The sequence below is a fragment of the Passer domesticus genome, chromosome 20 (genome assembly GCF_036417665.1).
Source record: "Passer domesticus isolate bPasDom1 chromosome 20, bPasDom1.hap1, whole genome shotgun sequence".
NCBI classification, from domain to species: Eukaryota; Metazoa; Chordata; class Aves; order Passeriformes; family Passeridae; genus Passer; species Passer domesticus.
The window spans coordinates 4,019,586-4,043,958 of record NC_087493.1 but is presented as its reverse complement, the minus strand read 5'-3'; the positions used below and the strand labels follow the sequence as shown (position 1 = coordinate 4,043,958).

General features: G+C 40.7%; 1 protein-coding gene and 1 long non-coding RNA gene across 8 annotated transcripts in view; one reads left to right on the top strand and one right to left on the bottom strand.

The window, feature by feature from the left end:
* The window catches only part of CEP112 (centrosomal protein 112), a 159,484-nt gene that overhangs the window by 114,080 nt on the left and 21,031 nt on the right, over positions 1 to 24,373 (top strand). For 6 of the 7 annotated variants that reach the window (XM_064395729.1, XM_064395728.1, XM_064395727.1 and 3 more), the window contains exons 22-23: positions 932 to 994; positions 4,671 to 4,820. In XM_064395729.1, coding sequence (XP_064251799.1) covers positions 932 to 994; positions 4,671 to 4,820 — 213 coding nt within the window. Of the gene's footprint in view, positions 1 to 931; positions 995 to 4,670; positions 4,821 to 10,971; positions 11,086 to 24,373 lie in introns of those variants that run through there. The other variant, XM_064395730.1, reaches the window with a different exon arrangement.
* Positions 2,626 to 24,123, bottom strand: LOC135284318 (uncharacterized). The gene is made up of 2 exons (XR_010349747.1): positions 23,850 to 24,123; positions 2,626 to 6,034 (listed from the first exon to the last, which is right to left on the bottom strand). It is a non-coding gene; the product is annotated as an uncharacterized LOC135284318 (long non-coding RNA).

Here is a 24,373-nt window from a genome sequence, read left to right as displayed (position 1 = left end):
ATTTGCTTCAGAACTCAGCTGCGTGATATTCTGTCCCCCCTAAGAAAATGTTTGTCTTAGACACCTGTCCTCAAGTTTGAGAGCCAAGCAGTTCACCTGAGGACAGCGTGGTGGGGCTGGGCTGGGCTGGTTTCTGTAAGAAAAATACAAATCAGGTTTCTCTCCTGAAATGAAATGGCATTTATTTTTTTATTAATATTGCTATTATCAAATTATTTCTGAAATTAAATTATTTGAGGAAAGAGGTAAGATTAAGAGGTATCTTTCCCGAGGTTATAGAAATACGTGCTGGTTTGATTCTGATATGACCAAGCAGCATTGTTTTCATTTTGGTTTATTCTTTAGCTTTGAGTTGGAAAAAACTCAAAGTTTTGAGTTGGGGTAAGGAAAGAGCTCTATGTCCAAGCTGCATCTTGGGTGAATTTTCAGTGTAATTCCCACCTTTCCTTAGGAAGGGACGAGCAGTGGGACAAAGAACAGTTGCAGACACAGAACTGAGAGGTGAAGCTGCATCCCCCATGTCACATTGCCTGGGACTTTCTCCTCGTTTTTCCCCCTCTGTACAGAAACAAATTCATCCTGATAAACTCGTTTACGTGTGTTGCCTCCTTCCCCTGCCCCACACACACACACACACACTCATTCTCTCCTTTTTTTTTCTCTTTTTAATCCGCAGAACTCTTTATGTTTTTCTAATAATTGGCAGCAGAGGTACAATTTCTCCCCTCTTTCAAGTGATGAATAGTTGGCCCGAGATCAAAGCCCAGCCCTGGCGGTTTTTTGGCTGCCACAAAAGGGCGTTGGGGCTGGCGCGGGGCCGGCGCTCGGTGATAGGCATGTGGAGGAGGTGCCAAGCCCAGGGCCCGGTGGCAAAGTGTCTGTGCACGTCCTGTGTCTGAGCTAACGGGGCTCTCTTTTGTGTGTGTTCCAGGCCAACAGGCGGCTGAAGCAGATGGAGGAGGAGTTCAGCCAGAAGCTGTCCATGTCCGCGCAGGTAGGTGGCCAGCAGGCAGCTCAGGTGAACCTGTTCCACTTGGGAGCTTGGTGAAAAGTTGAGTTGCTGCTGGTTTTGACAACCAAGAGAAGTCATGCCATTGCTAAATCAAGCATCCAGTGTCTTCTTGCAGATTTTAGCTGAAAAACCACAGAGCATTAAGCTGGAAAGTAGAGGTGGGTTTTTTGAGTTCTGAAGTTCATCCTTCATTCTCCATCATCATTTCCTGAGGACCCCAAAGGACCAAGTCCTCCTTCAGCCAGTGGGAAGGAGGGTGAGGTGCTCCATCACATCTCATAGAATCAGGAGCCATGGCACAGCCAGGACTTGCATTTCTTGTTAAAGGTGGTGTCACCCAAGGTTTCTTCATCTTTCTCATTGATCCCCACCAGTTCTGCATTTCTGCCCAAAACAGCACCTGGAGGAATGTCAGTGTCCTGGAGGCAGACTGGTTTTGACTTGAGTTTTTGGTCTTCAGAGAACTCAAAAGATGAAAATGAGTGTTGAATTTACATATATGCTTAAAAATGGTAAGGCTGGAGGATTTTTACATACTTCAGCTTTCAGTTTGACTGACAGGTAGTACTGAAGTGTGAAAAATGATGGAGATGCAACCAGAAGTTAAGCTTTTAATAAGAAGAAAATTGCCACGAGGATTTGTGTGGAGGTGTCATTCTCCTCATTGCTCCCAGCCACAGCAGAATGTCTGCCTTGCACTGCAAAATGTGTTTGCAGCCCATAGTCCAATAATAGTCTTTTAAAATCAATAAAAACACTACAAAGAAGGGTTTAGCAGCCTCTAATCTAGACAGAAATGATCAGCAAGACAATAACAAGAAACTGCAAACTTGCTGTTTTACCAACACTTCAAAATATTTAAAACTCTTGGTTTCAGCTTTTCATCTCCTTTGAGTCTTATTGTCTGTAACACTTGTCCAAAATTGTGACTTTAGTTGTTTTGGTGACATTTATTGGCTGTCACTTTTTCACACTGCTTTATCAGAATCATTGGTAAATATGTCTTACGTTCTATTTCTAAAATCTAACCTGTATTTTTACACATTCATTTGCATACAGGGAGGTTGTAAAGTCTCCATCCATGGAGATACTTAAAACCTGACTGGGCTGATCCTGAACCAGCTCTGGGTGATACTTCTTTACACTGGTCCATTCCACCCTCATCAATTCCACAATTCTGTGGTAAATTGCAGAGAATGTTCTCTTTCCTAAATAGCTTGCCAGTAATTTTAAATTAGTAATTAGTGGGTAATTTAGTAATTTTTATTTATAAAGGAAGAGAGAAAGACACAAAAAAACCCTCTTCTTTTTTTTATCTTTCCATCTGAACCTGAAAAGTAGGAAATGATTAAAGCTCAAAAAGTAACATTTGATCCACATCAAACCTGAAGGAAGAGATCCCTTCAATTGCTACCTCTGTTTTACTTTTTGTCATTGTCACCCACATGTGAGTGGAATCAAGGCAACCTCTCTGTGCCAGACACAATCCAATGTCAATACAAAAGTGGTTCTTGGTCCATTTGTTAAAGGCAGATGGAATAATTGAAGCATTTCTGAATTTTTAAGCAAAGGGAAATTGCTCTAATTGTTGCAGTGGGAACATGTAGGTAGTGTAGGGCAAGAACTTTTTAACCTAAATGTCATAATAAATTTTGTCAGACTGGCAAAATTTATTATGTCATATAATATTTATTGGCCTGCAGAACAGTCTCAAGATTTGGGGACATGTTTTGTATTAAGGTGGCTTTGCTGTAGCTGGGGCATTTTACTGGCAAGAGCTGGACCCAGTTCCTCAGCACTTCTGGGGCAGACACAACACATCCATCGTCTGTCAGGGCTGTTTGGCTCAATAAAACAGTTTCACCCTGATGTCTGAATTTCTTTACTTGTGCGGGTTTAAATCAAATCCCCCAAGTTACTTGGACACGCTTGGCTTTGGGGTTTTTTTGTAGCTCACTGTTAATAATTGGTCGATTGCAACTTTTCTTGTGGTCGCCTTGCTGACAACATCTGTCCAATCTTTCTCTCTGTGGCCTCTTGGAACATTCACTTTTAACACCCACACAGAGAAGATATTTCAAGAAATTTCCTCTGAAGTTTATACAAAGTAAATAGAAATTTTTGCTCTAAAAAGTTCTGCACAAAGCAGATCTTTCTTCATCAATTCCTGCTGAAATTTTCTTGCTTGGATTTCAGAACTCTTGGGCTAGATCAGGGTCTCAACCTGGTAAAAGCTTTAAATCTCAGGTTTGTGTTATATTGAGAAGTTTGCTAATTTGTTTTCTTTCTAAAATGACAAAAGGAACCATACTCATAGTTTTGCATAGGATCAAGTTGTTATCTTAATAATTTGTATAATCCATTGCTTTCTTCTTCTTTCTCCTGTGCATTACACACCTGGTAAAAACACATTTCTGCAAATTATCTGTCTTCTAAACAATTACCTGAACTGCAGACCCAGAAACCTGCTTAATCCTGGCTAAAGAATTGCACCCTATTGAGATAATCTCTAAACTTCGGCGTATTGGTCTCAAAACCCCTTTTTTTTGATGGGTATTATCTTTTGAAATATGTATTTCTTATTTAGAAGAGCAATACAGAAATACAAGGGTAGGTTTTACACATAATCTGGGTTACTTCCTGGGCTTTTCAGGTAGGTAAAGAGAAATAAATTTACTACAGAGTTTTTAATCAGCTTTTTCCCCTTTTCCAGTGATTTTAGTACCTTCATTTGTAGCACAGTTCTTCTTACACTAGTCCTGGCCTATTATTAGGGGTTTTTTAACTTTTTTTTTTTCCTAAATAACCATGTAATTAATATAGATGTTTCTCTGCCAGTGAGGAGGCCTGGCAAAGTCTAAGCACTCTGGTAGTCTCTCCCTGAACTGCCTGTGTGCTAAAGTGCTTTTAGAATTATTCTATAATATGCTGCTACAGAGGCTTAACCTTAAGCTTGAGTATATACATTAAAGTCAGTGACTCTCCCACATGTTTAAGTGCTTTGCTGGGTGATGACATGTCAGTATAAAATTCTGTAAATATGCCTAAAGGATCAGGGTTAGTTATGACTTTCCCCAGTGATGAAAAAGGTAAAACAAATACAATTCAACAAATGACAAGTGAATCACCTAAAAGGTCTGGATGAAGGTCCTGGATGTGGAGTCAGGTCCTCACTGTATTGCTCAGCGAAATCTGCTCCTTTCAGCAGGTCAGAAATGTCAATGTCAGGTTTAAATTTCATTCCAGTGTGTGAATGTGGGCGTTTTTCTTCTCGGCAGTATCAAGGTGTAAGATATCCCCCGGGAAAAGGAGCAGCAGATTCCAGTGTAAACTCTCACTCCTGCTTTCAGAGCGGTGCAAGACGGGGAGCAGGCTGCAGTTTGAAAATCACAGATGTGCTTTGTTCTCATGAGCAAATATTTTGGAATGTCACAGTGGAAAACACTTCCAAATATTTTGTGTTCAGCGATTCTTGTCATTTACAGCCTTGCTCTATTGCTTTTCTCTGCGTGGAGTTCCATGCCCTGCCAGTGCGCAGCGTGCTAATTTCAAACATCCCCTCACGCAGCAGAGCTTGCCAGTGCCATGTTTATATTAAAAAAATGCAAAATGCATGGATTTTACTGAGGGGAGCTTCAACACGCTGCTTTCTTTTCAGGAGATAGCAGAACTGAAGACAACCATTTCCTTCCTGACAGAGGAGAACAGCCGGCAGCAGCTTGCGGTGGAGCAGCGGCTCCAGGAAGCTGCACAGAAGTTGGAAGATGAGAAGCAGCAGCTGATGACAGATAATGACAGAGCAATCAAGGTAATCTGGGGATTTCAGTCGCTGATGCTGCTGCCTGGGTGAGGGTAATTAAAAGTTCTGAATGCAGGGCTGGTTCCTGCTCACACAGAGCTCACCCAGACGTCCCCAGACCTTGCCTTTGATGGAGCTGATGACTCAGGCTCCCTTTCCTCTAGCTGATCCCATGCCTGCATCAAACGCCTGGATTGGGCAAGTCTAATCCATCCATGTCAGTCAAAGACTTGAATCTTTCCTGTTCTCTTGCTTTTTGTACCGGCCCTGATGTTTTTGTGTGTTTTCAGCACCTTTATGCTGTGCTTTCAGGGCTTGAAAGAGAGGAAAGGTGAAAAATAGGAGAGTGAGGCAGCAGCATGGCCTGGGCTGCAGCCTGGTGTTCACAAACCTTCCCAACTTTCATGTTTAAGGCTGCATTGAAGGAAAGTTTGTCCTTAGCTTCCAGTGAAAAATACCAGCAAAGTCTGTGCTGAATGTTAAAGGAATAAATTATTTATTATCTGTAGTTTTATACATATTTTATTATATTTTTTATACATATTTTGCTTCAGAATTCCATTCTTTGGCCTTCCTCATTGTTTTAAGGGACTGAACAGCCCAATTGTGTTATTGCTGCTTTGTCATGTTGACTCAAAGTAGCTGCAGAGAATCCTACCTGTAGAAGTTAGCAGAATTGGCTTTTAAACATTTTTTCTTCTCAGAGTAGTAAAGAGCAATGGGAAAAAAATGAAACTGTCATCTGCTCTGTTTGACAACAAAAACAGCTCATGAGAAGTTGCATAGAAGAATGAAATTCCTTTTCCTTTGTAAAGACATTTAATCATACCAAAGAATTACATTATTAAGTGTAAAAAACTCATGGAAAAATCAACTCCTACAGTTTATGTACTTTTTTTGTGCCTAAAAGACACCATGAAAGTTTTTAAATGTTGGAAATCCATTGGATTATGGTGCAGTTAATGCTGTCCTCTATATTGGAATGACTTGCATTAGGTTGTCGTTACTGTCTCATCATCTGCAGAATGTTTTCCCTTTCTTTCATCGATTTTTTAATTATCATTATTTTTTTCTTAAGGAAAATATCTGCCTTTATTTGTGTGCTGGTTGAGGAAAAGAATTTTCTTTCTGATCATTCTGTGAAAGGTGTAACTATAGAAATATTGGCTCTAATCTGTTATGCAGGTAGAATCACCACAGGTAGGTTATTTTATTACCAGGCTCTGCAGAGAGAACACAGGTAAATCACATTACTTTCAGGTACAGGTGAATTTTTACCACTTAGGAACATGAACTGTTTGTAGTTCACTTTTCCATTGGCCACCAAGATCTGCAGAAACCCCGTGACAGTGGAATCATCTTCCCACAGAGTCAGAAATACACTGTAATTCAAGTTATAATTCAAGTTATCATGGTGCCTTCTTGAGTTACATGTTGGAAAAACATGGCTCAGACTCTTAAGCAGCATTTTCCTTCTGGTGCAAACTCTGCTCTTGAATTTCTGGATTCTCTTAAGTTACACACAGTGGAACAATTCAGCTGTTGGCAACACCAGTTTTTGAACAGTAATGATTATAGGTGGCATGAAACCCTTCTGCATGTAAATCTATTATAAACTTCATTTTGATGTTATTACTTCACAATGTAATGAGATCCATAAAAACCACAGGGAAATTCTGCACAGGATTTCTGAGCAGTGTCCCAGGCAGTTTTTAGCGCTGGTGCTGGGAGTATGTTTTAAAAGATTTTGTCAACTTGGAGAAGAAATTGGAGGAGCTGTTTTGCTTGGAGTTCTTGAATTTTGTTTAGTATCATTAATACTGTACTTTTTAAAAAAAATCTTCCTTTGAAACCACTGATTTAATGGAAATTTACTGAAATCCAGATACCCAGGCAGAAAATTCCTAGGAAGCTAAAATGCTGTGTATACTTCTGGAAACAGAAAAAGGTGGTTTTAATATTTGATCACTTCGTATTTTTAAGAACCACACATATTTCTAGGCAAGCATATGCAGAAATACTTTGCTTTTTATTAGCCTGGGGCAAAAAAAAAAAAAAAAAAAGGGGTTTTGGTGAAAATGGAATCCTGGATGTCCTGGAGATGGGGAACAACATCTAACCTAGGGTAAGCTGAAGACCTTGAGGGATGATTAAAGAAACATTCTACAAACAAAGCAGTTCTTAATATAATGCAAGCCTTTGAGGAGACTCAGTGTAGTAAAATCTATTGAAAATACTATCATTAAAAAACAGCCTTTGCTAAATATAACATTGATTTAAACTAACATTGAGGAACAGATTGCAATTTCCTCTATTGGTATTGGGTGGCTTCCTGTAAGACCTTCCAATTATTATTTCCTTTCAAAAAGAGAAATACATTTTTACAGAAACCAACTGGCTCTCAGAGAAGCTTTGGATTTAGGCAGTAAAGTGATATCCAGATGTGGATGCCATAATACACGATTTTGATGTTAATTCAAATTCCTGACTCTCTTTGCTAGTAAAAGATTTCTGATTTGTTATTATTGCACAATTGCATCCATCTCCTTCAACTCAACATTTCTTAAGGTAGTATCTTAAATATTAGTTAAAAAGAATAAATGGAACTTTCAAGAACCTTTCAAGAACCTTCTGCTTTGTTTGACAGCCTAAAAACCCAATTTGAATGAGGCTTTTTGCCTTCAGGTGGCCTCAGTTTGGGGCAGTTTGAGACAAATGCTTGAAGGCCTTGGCCTTCAACTCTATGTTAGGTCTGGCCTAAGGGCAAGTCAGACTTGTCATCACCCATAAAATCAGGATAAACCTTTGGCTCTCACTTCCTCTCTTGTGCCTCTCAGGGTGCCACGAGCAGCAGTGTCCCGTGGCAGATCCCACAGGAGCTGAGGTGTGCCCCAAACCCAGCCCCCCTCAGTGCCCTGTCCTTGCTTTGGGCTCACCAGGGCTTAAATCCAGAGCAGAGCCCCAGGACACTGGGCTGGGGCAGGGGGACAAAGAGCAGAGCTCACCTGGACCCTGAGCTGTGCTCAGCCCAGAGGTCAGGAGCCACAGCCCCAGCACCAGCTGGGATCTGGGCTGTGTGATGTTCCCAAAAACCCTGCAGGTGTCTGGAAAACCTGCCTGAAGTGCCAGGTCTGGTAGCCCTTTGTGCTGCTTCAAGCTGGGATTGCTGCTCTCCAGTAAGGGGCTGGCACTGAACTGGGAATGTCTGGGCAGGAGCTTCCCTGGCCACTGATGTGTGGGGTAAACTTTTTTATTTTTAAAAAATTATTTTATTTTTTTATTATTTTTATTAATTTTTTAAAATTTAATTACTATTTTTATTTTATTTATTTAAATTTTATTTTAAATTTAAATTATGTTTCTTGCATCCTCATAGTGGTCTACCCACAGCAGCTTGATAATTCCAACAGTCAGAGCATTTACCAAACTTCTCTGTGCTTTTGGTTACTGGGCTGGGCAGAACAAGAAGTCGGTGGCATCATAAAGATACCTTGAGGTTATTTATGAAATCCCAGCCTTGGTTGTTCAGGCTTAGTTGTTCAGTGTTTTATGAAATCCTTTTGGATCCTGGGATTGGAAGTACAAAAGATTTCCTGGGATTGGAACTGCAAAACATGTTCAGAGCATTTTAATGCTGAAGTTGATGGCCAAGTGGGGACTCCACATCAAAAAGTAGATTCTGGAAAGAAATGGGTGATGGAGAACATACAGTGACAAACCCACAACAGAAAAGGGGGAAAATGCTGCTTTTTTTGCCAGATGAACCACAATTATTGTTTGATTCCTGTTACAGATTCTAGGATTCTGTTAAATCCCTGAATTAACACCAAAATTTCATTAGCAAAGCATGGTTGGAAGATGACATATTTCAACACTTTGTATGTCAGCCAGCTTATGATCAGATTAATTCTGTTAATAAATAAGACTTAAAAGATTTCTAGGAAAGAATGGCCTATAATAATGTTCCTCTTCATGTGAAAAATTTTGAAACAGTTGTTTTTCTTTGTTATGTTTAAAAATGTTGAGAGGGGGAAAAAAAAATCAAAGTTTTATAGCCGTAGCAGAACAAAGGAATAAATTTTGGGGTTTAAATTGTCTGGGCCTTTGTGGGCATTGAGTATTCCTGACATCCTATATTTGTTAAATGCTGCTGTATCGTGGAGCCAAAGGATCTTTTCCTCTGGAAAGTACTGAGGCTTTTATCAACACAGTGAATTTCCTCCATGCAACTGTAAAAATTACCAAATTTCTCTATCAAAAACTTGTGTTTTTAAAAATTTGATGCACAAGGTAATTTTGCTTGTAGTTCTATTTCATCATCAGCCATGTTTATTAGCAAATTCCACTGGTAACAACAAATAATATTCTTTATTAAAAGGAAAAGCACATTAGGTCTCTGGGAACATTAACTGAGTGACTGCAGCCCTGCAGAGGTATTTAGTTTTTTGTCCTCAAAACACCTTTTAGAACACCAGCATTGCACTCTGCCAGAGCCTGGGTTGAAGCTGGTAATAAATAAATAATTCTAGTTTATTGGTTTAAAAGTCCCAAGCAAAGGTAAATCTAAGTGGTTTAAATGCCCTTAATTAGTGCTTATTAAGGGAGGAGAGGCATCTAAGAGCACCCAACCTAAGCTGCCCTGATCTGGAGAAGCATTTTTAGTCCTGTTTTAAAAGGGAGACAGGAGGGCAAGAGCCTTGACTTCACCCAGGGGTTGTGGCAGAGGTGGAAATTAAGGCTGTAATGACTGGTGGTTCAGGAGGCTGTGATCTGGTGTGACAGCACAGAGGACATTAATTAGGGGGAAAAAACCCTGAAAGCTTAGTGTAAACTCTAAATGAAAATCTAAAACTTAGGGTGAAGGCATAGATTGTGTCAAGGGCTTTTTGGAAAGGGAGTCTTGACTTGCTTTATTCCCCAGGGAATAAAGGCACAATTAGCTGCTACAACCTCACTACTAGCTCAGGATAAATTGTGTCAACAGACCCACATTATGGATAAGATTTTTAAGATATTTTGTTGCATTTCTGTTTTAACTTGAATGAAGGGGGGTTTTTTGGTTGTTTGGGGGTTTTTTGTTGTTTTATTTTTTTGTTTTGTTTCGTTTTGTTGTTGGATTGGTTTTTTTTGTTTTTTGGGTTTCTTCTTTTTTTTTTTTTTTAGCCAGCAGTGCCTGTAGAAAGGAGGTCAGCATTTGAGTGTTGGCACTGGCTCATGTCCTGTGTGGTCAGAACCTGCCCCACTGCTGGTGGTGGCTCTGTCAGTCACTGCAGAGCCTCGGAGATGTGCGTGTCACAAAGTTCTCCAGAGGCACCTCTAATCCTTCTAATTGCCTTTGTGCCCAAACATTACCATGATAAACCATTTGGCATGGTGAAAGAAAGACTTGCAAGGGACCATCTTGATGTTAAATACGTGGAGTGCTTTTTCATGGATCTTTATTTCTTTGTCACTGACTCTAGCCTGTAATAACATTCATAACTCTGCAGTGTCTTTTATTAGCAGGGAATTACAAGGCACCAGCACTGGTGCTTTAGCACTGGAAAGCAGACCTTAAAATTTACCAGGCAAATGACTTTATCTTGCTCATAACTTCCTATATTCTGTTTGATCAGCAGAGGAAGTCACATCTTCCAAAAGAATAGGTAAATTAAATCTGCAGGTCTTTTATGGCTTTGCTTTCTCTGTTCCACGGGGTCCAAACTCTGAGGCACCTGTTTTCCACAGCCTTTGTTGATGTAAATGGTGCTTCACCCAAATTCTGTCTGTTAGAGAAATGGGGGTTTAGCCCTGAGGTTTTCAATTCTTGCTTCAGCTGTGTCTCAATTCCATTACCTGGTTATCTTTAAAAGCCTGGTTTGACCTATTCCTTATAGACAATAATTAAAATAGGCTGACTTTCGTGTTAGGCTTAGATAGCTATTGATCACAACTGAAATTCCAATTTTAAAAACTCTTCCTTTCAAAACCATCTCTCTTTTTCTGCTGCCACAGAAATTATTTCATTGTCTGAAGCATAGTACCTTCTCTTCAAAATTACAGGGTTTCAGATGTTTGGCCAGCCAGGCAATCCGAGTGGCTGAGCATCTGTAAGTACTTTATAATATCTTTGACATGCTTTGTGAGGCAAAGAATTGAGTCATCTTTTTTTTTCCTGCAGCAAACTTTGCACTCTGGCATTTTTCTTGACTTTTCATGTCTCAACACATTGAAGAACTTACCATGGCCAACAGCAAAATCAGACTTACAAGTTTTATAAAAGACTGGAGCTAGTGCCTGCTTTTTCCTCTGAACTGCAGTCCAGATTTATCTGACAGGTTTAAAAGTTGGTATTTTTACTTTTTCCTACCTTATCATTGTTGTCCTCAGTGTTTTATTTTGCCTCCAGAAGGCACTTTGCTGCATGAAGTCCTTTTTATTCCTTGTTATCCCCAGAAGGGATGACACCTGTCTCCAGATTGTGGAGTTAAAGATTCTATAAATGCAGAATAAAATATAAAGTCATATACAGCTAAACTGTCATTCTTTTAATAATGTGGACTAGACTAATTTTGCACTGGAAAAATAGGGAAAAAATCAAAACCAGCCATAAAATTCCCTGCTTTTAATTGACAAGACAGGAGTAATAACACTGAGAGGGGTCCTGGGTAATTAAAAAGGTGCAGACAAAACACTCTTATTAGTAAGTGTTAAGTAATACTGATATAAAACCACACAGTTTGTAAAGAAGGACAGACAAGGTTTAGAACTGTGTTATAAGAAAATGGAAATCAGCTTTTTTAAGTCTGCTGTGATGCTCAGAGTTTACTGCTGCATTTCACAGGCGTTTTTCTCTCCCAAGAGCAGAAGGAGAAAGTGGTGCTTAAAAAAGACAGAACTGGAGAGATACCCAGGAGTTAGGAGGCAGAATGCCCAGGAGGAAGAGCCTGTGCTCCAAGGTCTGGGACTTTACTGGAGAGGGGGGAAAAAAAAAATTATAAAGATAAAAACAAGTGTCTAATGCCGTCCAAAGACGGGGCATCTGTAAAACAGTCTGTGCACAGGGCTGTGTAGGCTTTCCAAGGGCTGTGCTTTGTTCCAGTTCCAGTGAGTTCCTGGAACACAGCCTCCTTCCCTGCTCCTGGAACAGCCTTGACTGCAGGGCTTCTCCAGCCGTGGAGGTGGAAACACAATCTGTGTGAACCACGGATTGCACCAACAAAAGGGTGCCGGGGAAAGCGACGCCTTCAAAGCGAACCTTCCGCGGGCCACAAACATTTCTAACCCGGCACTGAAGCCTTCCAAAGCCTGGCACAGCAAGGAGAGTTGCAGGGTTTGGCAGGCAGGGGTTTGGGGATGTGGACCTGCTTTGTTATCAACATCTCTTTTCCCTGAGAGATCTCTCTTACGGCCTGGCTCATCCCAGGGCGAGCTGGAACAGCACCAGGTTGCCCTGGCTGATGCCATTGTGCCTACACCACTTCCAGCATTTGTGCCCACATCCTTTTTTTTTTTTTTTTGCAGAGCTGTGTGTTGTGCTGTAGGTTGCTTTTGATTTTGTGCTAATCGTGGTGCTGGCTGCTCCAGGGATATCAGCAGGAGAGAGTCGCTGAGGATTTCAGCTTTGTGCATTAAAATGCTCCTGCCAGAATGAGTGTTGACTTAAGAAATCTTCAGATTCCACTTAGAATTTTCTGCTGGCTCTCCAGCTTTATATGTAACTGAAACTCGAGAAGATCAAATATCAAGAGTGTTTTTTAAAAAACGACTGGCTAACACTTTTGAATGGCACATCACAGGGAAATAGAAATATCTTTGTTAAACTTCACCATTTTCATAATAGTTGGGCTTTTCTTAAGTGTAACAAGAGAAACCTGGAGAATCTGATACCTGTGCATGGTAACTATTTACCAATATTTAAAGTCAGGGTAGGAGAAGAATCAAGTGGTCAGTAGCACTCTTAGACTTTTTGAAAGGCATTGCCTTAATTTTCTATAACTGGAATGTTTTTTCCATCCAAAATGAAAATACCTATTGTTTTGTTAGCATTAAAAGATTACTTACAAAGAGCTACAAAAGGAAAGCAGCCAAAGCTGCCATATTCCTGCCACTTTCTTGCGTCAGCAGAGTGGAGAATAAAAGAACTTTCCAAGTTACAGTGCTGCACTTGAAAAGGGAGAAAAGTCTGCGGCGACTTTTATCTGTGTGTTCAGCAGATCAGATGGCAAACTCACCCCCAGAGCCGAGCAGGGGAGCAGCTCCTGCCTTTCTCTGGAGCCCCAGTGTGTGAAACAGCACCAGGTACGACATCAAAAGGTCCAAATAAAAGTGTAAAGTTTGGGGTTTTTCAAAACACCTGTCTAATTAGCTCAGCTCGGTGTTTGCCAGCTCTAGCTCTGACTTTCTCACAGTTGTGTGCTCAGCAGAAGTGGCTTTTTCATCTCAGAGATTTGGGTAAGAGGTTAAACCTACAAACCCTGTCACCAAACCTGACCCGTCGGCTCCTCGGTGCAAACCTATCCCCTTTCCTCCCAGCATCAATCGCCCCATTGTGCCCAGCTAGGAAGGGTGAGGTGGAGCTGTTTGCCAGCTTTTCTAGAGGGACGAGATCATTTTAATGAGTGTTATTATCAGCCAGTCCTTGTGGTTTGACATGGATTCAAAGTGGAGCTGCTCATCCGCTTAGAGAGTGCGTAGGCACTAATGGAATAACCTCGGCGAGTTTTCGGATCCTCCATCCTCAGGGAAATTGGTTTGATTTGCCCTTCAGTGGAAATTTTGTGTACTGTTGGCAGCCAAAATAGCACTGGAGTCCAGAAGCAGGAGAAGGTCTATTCTGTATGTTGTACTCTGCTCCTTTTCCCACTGAAATTTCTACAGTGAATATTTTCTGTTTGTACACCTCGTTGCCTTCCAGCCCAAGGAACTTGCCTCTGTGTGTTCATACAGCAGATGTGTGTGTAATAAGATGGAAAACTAGATTAGTTTTATTGAAAATATACTTTGTTCTTCAAGCCTGTTGCATGTGGATGTGCATTTCATGTCCGTCCTCCATCCTGCATTGGAGAGTGGGGTGCCTTTTCTGGGAGCAGTTCATTGTTGCTGATTCCTGCACCATCAAGTCTTGATTCACTGATGAACAGGATCTGAGACAGTAAATATTTATTTGTTGACCCTTGAAAATATGCATGAGGAAGACCGAGGGCTTAAGACTTATGGAGAAAACTATGAACCTCAAGGCTGAAGCTTCTTCTGAAGTGTTTCTTTGCAGGCTTCTGTAGTTTTGTATCTCTGGCCTCTTCAGGAAGCCTGACTGATTTATGGGACAAAGAGAGTTCACCTGTTTTCTTCTTCAGGGGTCTATCTATGAAATTTATTCTCAGGAAACTGAAATAAGTTGCCTACAGGATAAAATGTAGGACTTTAAATGAATTTCTTGGCAGCATCTCCCCCAAAACTGCCAGATAACAGAGGAGTGAAGAGTAGTAAAGCAGGGATGAGTCAAGCACAACCAAAACCTTACTACTCCAAGTAAGGAGGGGGACACAACCACTTTTTAACTTCTTCTGTTTCTAAAACTGCCTCTGCTTATTTTTAGTTTAGGCCTTCACCGCACTGAAGTCAATAACTTCAATTAAATTAACTTGTTTTAATAATTATGAAACCAAATTCTTCAGCACTGATGCACCTTTATGTAAAAATCTTAATTCCTGATACAACTCAGAGAGTCACCTGTAGTGGTATTGGAACTGCTTCACTGGCCTGGACAACCAACTGTGAGACCCAAATTTGTATTTCCAATGTTGACTTTGTCTCCTGTGTTTGGCACCTCCAGAAAATAAATCATCAGTGAAAACCCCAGATTGCCAATTATGAAGAGTTCATTAAGATTTGCTGAAGTTCAAAGCAAAAACACCAGTTCCTCACAGGTCAGGGCAGCTCTTCTAATGGTTCCTGCTTTGCCTCCAGCAGCAGCTCATCCCCAGAACCTGTTTATTTTTCTGCCAGGGCTGTTGGCAGGTGAATAGAGTCACATCAGATCACCTCACTTGTATTTTATGCTGGAAACCCATGCCCTGGATATGCCATTTTCCTGGCCCAGCATGGCATGAGATCATGGATTTCAAACCAGGCCACGCTGGCCATAGAAGACAGAACATGCAATGCCCTGTTCACTTCCCTCTTGAGATTTGCCAGGAAGTCCCAGTTCAGTTTTGCCCTGGGGTTTGCTGTCTCACAGTTCAGATCATCCCAAAGGAATAAAGCCTGGTGTGGGGAGGAAGGAGAGCATCACTCATGGTGTCCTGAAAACAGATCAGCTCATTTGTAATACAAAAAGGAGTGGATGCAAGTTCTTCTAGAACCAGATCAGGGCCAAACAAAGCAGTCCCTTTTCTAGGGAAATAATTAGTTGGGACATGGCAGCACTTAAACTCCATGCAGATATCCTGTGGTTTAGGAAAGCACATCATTTGTGCACTTGCCAGGTGGGCAGTGGTGCTGGTCCAGACTCCCAGAATCATTAAGGTTGGAAAAACCCTCTGAGATCATCGAGTCCATCCAGGCTCCTGAGAGTCTCTGTCTCAGCAGCACAACATTTTCATTTCAGTGGAAGGTTGTGCTATCTCTCTTTTCAACTAAAACTGTTAAAAATATGTTAAACCCTGAAGTGCTGTAATGTTTTCCCTTCCATTTTTCCACCTGAGTGCCCAGGGACTGCCATGAGCTCCCAGCTGTGGCACCATGGACCTCCTTGGCTTTTTCATTGCTGCTGTCAGCCTGCACCCACCTTTCTACAGCAGGATCTCACTTGGATGAGACCCAGGGAGTGGATGTGCTCACTCAGGGATGGATGATGCCCACAAGGGGTGTCCAACCCCCTGCACCCACAGTGGGAGCCGCAGGTGCTGTCCCTGCTCTGCTCTCTGCCAGCTTTGTTATGTAAGAAAGGGTAAAAGTACAAACAAGAGCTCTGAACATGAAAAGTGAGTTTGTTTGCTTACTGGGAAGCCTGGCAGAGGCAGAATGGAACTGTATAAATAAAAATTCAGGCTGACAAATGTTAGGTACCTGCAGGAACACCTGCACCACTGAACCAAGCCAGGACTCTGCAGGCAGCTGGAAGGAGAAATGCAGGGTGGGTACTGACACTCTCTGGCTCCAGAAAACAACTTCATGTGCTGTATTTAAATTCCCCTTGCTTTTGTTTCTACTGTCAATAGCATTCATGTCCTTTCCAGTTTTGCGCTTGTAATTCAGCAAGGTGGAACAGCAATTACTGAAGAGTGTTTAACAATTTGGATATTATCAGTGGATTTTGATTGTCTGCCTGGAAACACCTTTGACCACAGCCGTGCTCTGAGCTCCAAGGAGGGACTCCTACCTGAAGTATTGCTTTCTTCCTGCTACCAGAATAGCACATCACTTTTACTCAATGTTTGTGTCTATTCATAACCATTGTATGGAAATGTGTGTTTGCAAATGAAGTTTGGTGTTGCTGAGCACTCATCTGTGTTTCTAACTCAGCCTCGTGGTGTGTGTGAAGAGCTGATGTCCCTTCTGCATCTCAGCACAGGCCAAGCTCATTTGTGCTTCCTTGTCAGATCCTGAACTAGACTGAGCTTTATGAACTTAACCACTACTGGAATTCTTAGATCTTTCACACTGTGCCATATTTCTTCTTGTTTTTCCTGCAGTTTTTGTCTCAGTTGTGATAAGGGGAAGGTTTTGGGATGCATGAAGTAGCTGTGCAGTTCGGCTGAGAGACGTTAATGTGGAGCTGCACAAATGAGAAACTCATGGTGCTTCAGAACCTGATCTGTTTTCTGTTATTTTTAGTCCTGTTGCATTTTAAAGATGTTGTCCATATAGAATGTTTGGAACTATTTACATATTTTTTTTTTTAAAGCTTTGTGTACTTTTTGGGGGTATCTCAGCTGCCTTGTCAGGACCCTGTGGGTATTTCTGGAAGGAAGAAGCAGGGGGATATCTTGGGGATGCCTGTTGGAGTCACAAGTAACTCAGCAGGATTTGTGCTGGGTGGGACTGAGCTCCTCCCTCTCTGCCTGTGCATTTTCATGGAAGACTTTTCTGCCACAGCAGAAAGATCTTCACAGTGAAACAGCAGAGTTTCAGCTCAAAACTGGGTTGAAACAGCCTTAACAAAACACCCCACAAAAACAAACAAACAAACAAAGCCCAAAAGCTCTCAATGGAAATCAGTCTGCTTTATCACAACTGTGATAACAGCTCTTAACACCCCACTAAAACTGTATCTGAGGCACAGCAATAGCTTTGGTGAGTGTTTTTCCCTCTTATCCTCTTCCTAGCTTGCCTGTGTATAAATTACACCTTATTCTTACCTCTACTAGAGAAACTACTAGCACCAAAAAATACAGCATGGGCTTGAATGTTTAAACAATTGCTTTTAAGGGAAACCAACCCAATAAATTTAAATTAGACAAATTCAGATTTTTTAAATTGATTATTCCAGTTCAATGGTAAAGAATACAACAGAGTTAAAGAAATACATTGGTGAGGATTTCCAGAAACGAGTTATGCAGAAACTAGTATAAAATAATTTATATAAAAAGCTATCAGAAATATTTAAATAGGTCATGGAGCCTGACATTGTTCCTTGCTATGTGTGGATGTGTCTGTCTATCTGAAATACTCTGCACTACTTTTGTAAAGCTCTAAAATGGACAGAAAAACTTCTGAAGAAACTGAAATAGATCTTCCCCATGTCTAATTTGGAAAAAGAAAAAAAAAGAACTTAAAGGATTTTAGAAATGTTTAGAAACATTGGCATTATGACAGCAAGCATCTCTGTCATAACATCATATGATTAACTAGATCAGAAACATTCTGGGATGTTCTGATCAGTTATGTTAATGCTTCTTTTAAAAAGTATAAAGCTAATGCTCTATAAAATAGATACTTGAAAAACAGTTTTGGTTTTCCTCAGGCTACTGAGATTAGAGTTTCGTAATCTGTTTGACCAGCTGCAGAGGACATTCTGTTTCATTTTTTCTTTTTAAGTAAATGAGCTTCATCTCAACATGATTAAAAAGTTTAAAAAAAAGAATCAGCCTTCAAAAATACTCCGTTTTCACTCATACTTTAAAATAGGAGCAACTGCATTGTCATGTCTTGTTGCAAATGTAATTGGGTTGGAGGTCATTAAAGACTTTGGATAAAAGAATTTCCAAGTTTCCAAGTGTGCATCCTCCCCTGTCAAGAATCGTCCCATTTTTGGCTTCCAGACATAATTTTAGCAGATATTACTTTGCTGCCTCTCACATCTCACATGTGTTGAGTCAAGCTCGCTCTTGTTCAGTTCAAAAAGCAGTGGTTTGCCTTGCGAGTTAATTTTGTTGATTAAGGTTACTTTGAAAGGTAGAAAGGCATTATTAGATTTCTTTGTGTGTGCCTGTGTGCAAGAAAATGTGTGTTATTTTATGTAATGGGAGAATTGCAGCAATACTGAGCACTTGATTGCACAAAATAAATAGCTTTTCTTTCATTCTTACTGGGAATCAGATTGGCCTATTGATTAGAAGTATTTAATATTTCTGTTTTAAAAGAGCATAACAAAATAAGAGGCTTTGTAAGGCCTGTTAGAAATGTTTATATGTCCAGGTCTTGGTGTATCCCTGAGGAGCAATGCATTTTAAAGAGACATTTGTAGAGCACCAGGGGTCTGCTGGAGCCCGTGGGCTGGCTCCAGGTGTGAAGCATCTGAACACCCACTTAAAGTGGCAGTTTGGTGATAAACCTGGTTGGGAGTGAAGCCCCGGGCAGCAGAAGATTGCCTCCTTCAGCCGGTGATTGATAAATCTGCTTTATCACCACTCAGGCCTTGTCCAAGTCATTGCAGGAAACTGTGCCCGAGCCCCTGATGGTTGTTTTTGCAGAACTGTTGTTAAGAGTACAGCAAGCAGCAGAACCAGATGTTTTGCTGGTTAATTTGTGTTCACAATAGCATTTTCTCAGTTGCACGGTGTTGACACGACGTTTTAGATGTTCTTATGACAAAACATCAAAAATTCAAAAAGTTGCCTGAAAATGTTGGAGCTGACATCAGGTCTTCACAGGAAACCTGCTCAGAGAATGGCAGACTCCTCACTGTTCCCTTTGATTGCAAAGTGTTTAATAAAAAGCAAATTAGGAAATGAAAATTGTCTCGCGGATCAATCAGGCACAGCGGTTCCGCCTGCTCAGCATTATCTGCCAGACACTAACCCGATGGGGAGTGTTGTATTTTGGATAATAGTCTCAAAATCAGACTGAAAGGTTGACTGAAAAAATACCTGATGTATTTTGTGTGTGCTCTGAGGCTGATAACAAACTCTGCAGTTCAAGTTTTAATAACTTGGGGGGAGCTAAGAAACTTCAAAAGCTTCGTGATAAATGTTTTTGACAAAGCGTCAGCTGAACATTAGGCAGAATCTTGGTAAATCCTCTCATAAGTAGTTTAAAATGGAGTTCTGAACTTTTCCTTTATAAGTGTGTGCTTAAGATGTCATGGTATCTTTGGGTTTAAAAGATTCATTTTATCTGGTAAATGTGCACCACTGGTGTTTAGGCAGAGCCTAAACCTGGGCGAGTGCAAGGGGGAAACAGTTCAGGGCTTTTCTCCTTTTGGCAGCCCCTGCTCTGCTCTTGACCATGACATGCAGGCTGAGAAAAAGGGGAAGCAGTATAGAAGTGCAAAATACTCCAGGGAAATATTACAGTAAATCTTCCAGCTGTCAGCCTTTTGATTGACTTCATCACAACAGCCCCAAAGTGTCCTGGTCATAGACAAAGCAGTGCTTGGACATGGCAAGTGCTTGTTGGGTTTTGTGGCCCGTTGAGAAAAGCAGATGAAAGCCAGTTTATTACAGCCTTTGAACCTTGCCTCTCTTTCCCTCCTGTCACCTGAGCCACTAAAACAAAGCAAAAACAATTCCCTCCTTGGATCCCCCTGACAAAAATGCCCGACTTTACAATTTATGCTGCTGTTTTCTTTGAACTGTTATCTCTGCAGGACCTTATGGCATCCTTTGCCTTTCAAAAGAATTGAGTTTATAATGTCCTGCAGTGAAGCCCTGACTCAGCAAAATAAGCTTAAGCCCCTGCCTAATTTTATGTCTACAAATAGCCCTGCTGGTGCCATCAAGGTATTTTAGGGATGTATCTTAAAATCATGGAGTCTTGAAAAGATTTGGGTTGGAAGAGAAATTAAAGCCCATCTCATCCCACCCTTGCCATGGCAGGGACACTTCCCCTGTCCCAGGGTGATCCCAGCCCTGTCCAGCCTGGCCTTGGGCACTGCCAGGGATCCAGGGGCAGCCACAGCTGCTCTGGACACCCTGTGCCAGGGCCTGCCCACCCTCACAGCCAGAAATTCTTTCTAATAAACCTAAAGACTGTGCAGGGAAATGATTTTAAAACTTTGGTCTGCTCAACTAGGTATGTATAAAAAAATGCTGAAAACATTCAGCAGAATATCTTACAGAAGCAAAGCAGGAAAAGGTAGGCACACTGACAGTCCTAACAGTGCTCAGGTGATCTGCCAAAGACACCAGGTGAAGTCTGATGTGAAGTGTTATGGGACTGCTCAGGAGCTAATGCTGATGATCCCAAGTTTATAATGTACTGCCAGTCAGTCTCTTGCCTGTGAATTGTCAAAAATGAAAATAGCTTATATTAGAGCCTGCCACACTGCAAAGTGTTTGCATGTATTTTTCTTTTATGTTAAATGACCTACTTTAAATTTTTTTCCCCTACTTCTTGAGAGACTTGATTCTCTTCCTAGAGTCAAATGATTCCTTTTCTTCCTGAACTCTTTTCTTTCTTCCTTTCTTCCCACAGTCCCTCAAGGGCAGGATTTGTTAGACTTCCCAGGGGCATCTCCTGCTGGCAAACCTCTGAAGCCATAGCCTGGTGCAGCAGGGAGCTGCCTGGCTGCTGGGGATGGGCAAAGCCCCCAGCCTGGAGAATTTTGCAAGTTCTCCATTCCCATTTTGAAACGTCAGCAAAGTGAGCCAAACTTCCCCATGTGCCATGGTGTATGTGGGAGCTCATATTATTCATGCTGAATTCTGTGCCTTTGGAAATTACACCTTTTATCTGATTCCTGACCAAGGAAAGTTGTTTTTTTTTTCCCCATAATGGCAGCAGAAAATGGGCAACCAGCTCTTGTAGGGACACATTTGCAAAGGTATTACCAATTTGCATTTTCATTCCGTGCTGTAATTCATGTTCACTCTTCATGAAATAGTGTTTAGTGGTTAAAATTAAATATTAGGCATGAAGGATCATGACAGATTTGCTGTCACTGCATGGTAGGACGCTGTGAGGAGCAGCCTTTGCAGGTCTTCCCCTTTTCCCCACCCATCCAAAGCTGTTCCCAGCTTCACCAGATCCTGAAGTTGGACTGATGGTAACAGGCTGGGAAGTCAGTGAAAGTAAAATAGGAAAGAAACATGTCAAATATTGCTTAAGGCATTTTAATTTCTGTTCCTGAGGAGCAATAAACCCTAAATTTTATGTACAGTCATAGTAGCAATTGTAATGTACCTATAGGATAGAGAAATAATTTGTGTTATTAAACACCGTGATTGTTTTCTTTGTGAAATAAGAGATTTTCTTTTCTCTTGCAGTAATGTTGGCCCCTGCATACAGGTTGTGAAAAACCTTATTTGCAAAAACAAAGCCATTGTTTTAACAGAAACAGCAGAAATTTTGCCTTTCATATTGAATCAGTAGCATAATGAGTCGTGGAGCAATAGTTCAACATCAAAGGAACATTTTTGGATATATAGTGTGTTGCAACAACAGCGAAAAAGTTCCCACAGAAAGGAATTTTGCCATATGTGAACAGCAAACATATGTATTAGGTTAAAACCAGAAGATTTCCTTTGCTTTGCACCAAAACCAAGAGAGAACTCCAAGTACAGAGGTTTTTTTTCTTTGCAGTGTCATGGGCAGGAGCTCAGTGAAAACCCAAAAAGTGCTGAGGATCCCCAACAATTTGGCTCAAACATCACTATTTCACCTTTAAAACACCTTTGGTTTGCTCAGACTCATGGCATTGCATCAATGGTCTTCACAGATATATTTGCCCAATTTATTTATAGTAGTAATAAACCCAGATAAATCTATTTATCTCCATGGAATGTTTTAGCAAAATTAATGATTGTTTTTAACAATCTGGATGGGATTCTTGGCTGCTTCCTTTGGATAGAGTTGTATTTGACTCTAAATTGTGAGACCACTTAATGTAAAGAGGTTTTTGCCCAGACAGACTATAATTCTGGCTTCATGGAGAGATAAAGATTTTGAAAATTAAATGTTTTAATGACAAAATTTTTAATCATCTCCATGTGTATTTCTGGAAGAAAATTCTCTTTAATTTTTATTAACATTCACATGGGGCTTTTTTTTCTCAAAGTTCCAGAGATTTTCTTCTCGTGAACGAGGAGAGAAAACACATCAATGGATGTAAATTGAATTTAGAAGGCACTTGAAGAGAAGCCTGTATTCAGAATTATTGTTGGCACATGTTTTGAGGATGTAAAGTGGAAGCCTTCTTCTGTGGGCATTAGTAAGGAGATAATTAAGACTACAGTAGGTAATTAGAGTAGCTTTTATTACTGCATCTTTCATTAACTAATTATATTAATTTGGTAACATTTGAAAAATTCTTTGAAGATGAAAAGTGCTAACTCTCACTACCTTTCGTGGTAGCTTTACTCTGCACTGGCCATAAATTTCCAGGGCTTTTCTTGATACAGATGCACATCCATATGTGCAGAGTTGCTAATAAAAATTACATATTTCTCATAAAAAAAGACTGACATTATCTGGCATAATCTGATCAGGATGAGCAGCAACTTTTCTGCTGGCACTTTCTGTTTCAAAGTGAAAATACATTGATACTTAACATTTTCAGAAATTTTTTCTCTTTTTTTGAAAATGTCACTTATTTATTCAACCCTCAGAGCAGAGAGATAAGTGGTTTTGATCCATGACTTTCCATTGATGTGATGGGATCAGGAATCAAGCCTTGTCTGCTCTTGGGAACATATGAAAAATAGGAAATTATTTCATGTTAAAGAACGAAAACATACCACATTTGTAAATAGTTCCTTTGCAGTTGCAATCAATACAAAGAAATTAAGAATTCTAATTGTTTCTGTTTATGTAATACTTCAGAACTGAGCTTTCTTTCAGGTAATCCAGCACTTTTGAAAAATACCCTGTGGTTAAAGGATAATCAAATCAGTTTTCATATATTGGAGACCAAATCCTTCCTGCATTCCTGTTCCATGCTTGTTCCTGGGATTCTTCAAGCTCTTTCTCTTACCAGCTTTTAGTTGATTTAGATCAAGCCCTGTAACTAACACCAAAAATTAATTCCTGCCTTGACAAGGGATTCTGGAATGCTGGCACTGCACCTTTTTGTCTCTTCAGGGCTCCTTGTCAAAACTCTGTGCTTGACAGGTTGGGGTTTTTTTTAAAAAACCACCTTTTTTCCCAGCCTCAATCTGCCCCTCGGGTATCCCACAGAATTCCTCTGATCCTGTGCATCATCCCAGCTTTCCTGGAGCCACAGGCCCAACTCCACAGGCAGCAACCCCACATCTGCTGCTCCTTTGGGGCTGAAATAAACTTCATTTGGGGGTGAAATAACCTCAGTTTGGGGCTGAAATAAACTCCATTTGGGGCTGAAATAAACTCCATTTGGGGCTGAAATAAACTCCTTTTTGGGATGAAATAAATTCCATTTGGGGCTGAAATAAACTCTACTTTGGGCTGAAATAAACTTTATTTGGGGCTGAAATTAACTTCATTTGGGGCTGAAATAAATTCCTTTTTGGGATGAAATAAATTCCATTTGGGGCTGAAATAAACTCTACTTTGGGCTGAAATGAACTTCATTTGGGGCTGAAATAACCTCCATTTTGGGATGAAATAAATTCCATTTGGGGCTGAAATAAACTCCATTAAATGTTTTTCTGGACATAATCCATCCTCAGTGGGATAATAGGGGGAATAAAAGGTGCCTACCCAGAAATGCAGCTCAGGGGTTCCTTTCTCCTTCCACATCATGGCTCTGGTCACAGTGGCTGGGAAGGGCTCCTGCACAAACTCCCAAAATCTGCCCGGGCTCTTCCAGCGGCGCCGTCTCAAAGCCATTACCTTTCCCTTCCCTCCTTCCCCTGCCTCTCAGTGCTGTCTGAGACCCAAACAATATGATTTTATTTTAGGATCCTTTCCGTTTTTAGAAATAAATCGAATGAGTTTTCCCTTTCTGCAGCCGTAATTCACCCACATTGTTGCATTGGGGCTTATTATCTCATTTACATTTTTAAGAGCTTTTCAAAGTGTAGGATATCTGGGCTGGAAAGCAAAACATTTGATTTCTTTGTTCTCTGGCCAACACAAAGCACTTCCAAGGTCAGGTATGGTGTAGACATTCAACAGCAAACATGTTTACATGGCATTTGAAAGCCCGTTTAACTGAAAAAAAAAAATATTGTCTTTATAAGAGTGATGCAAGTCAGCTTAGCACAGATGAGGGATGGGAATTC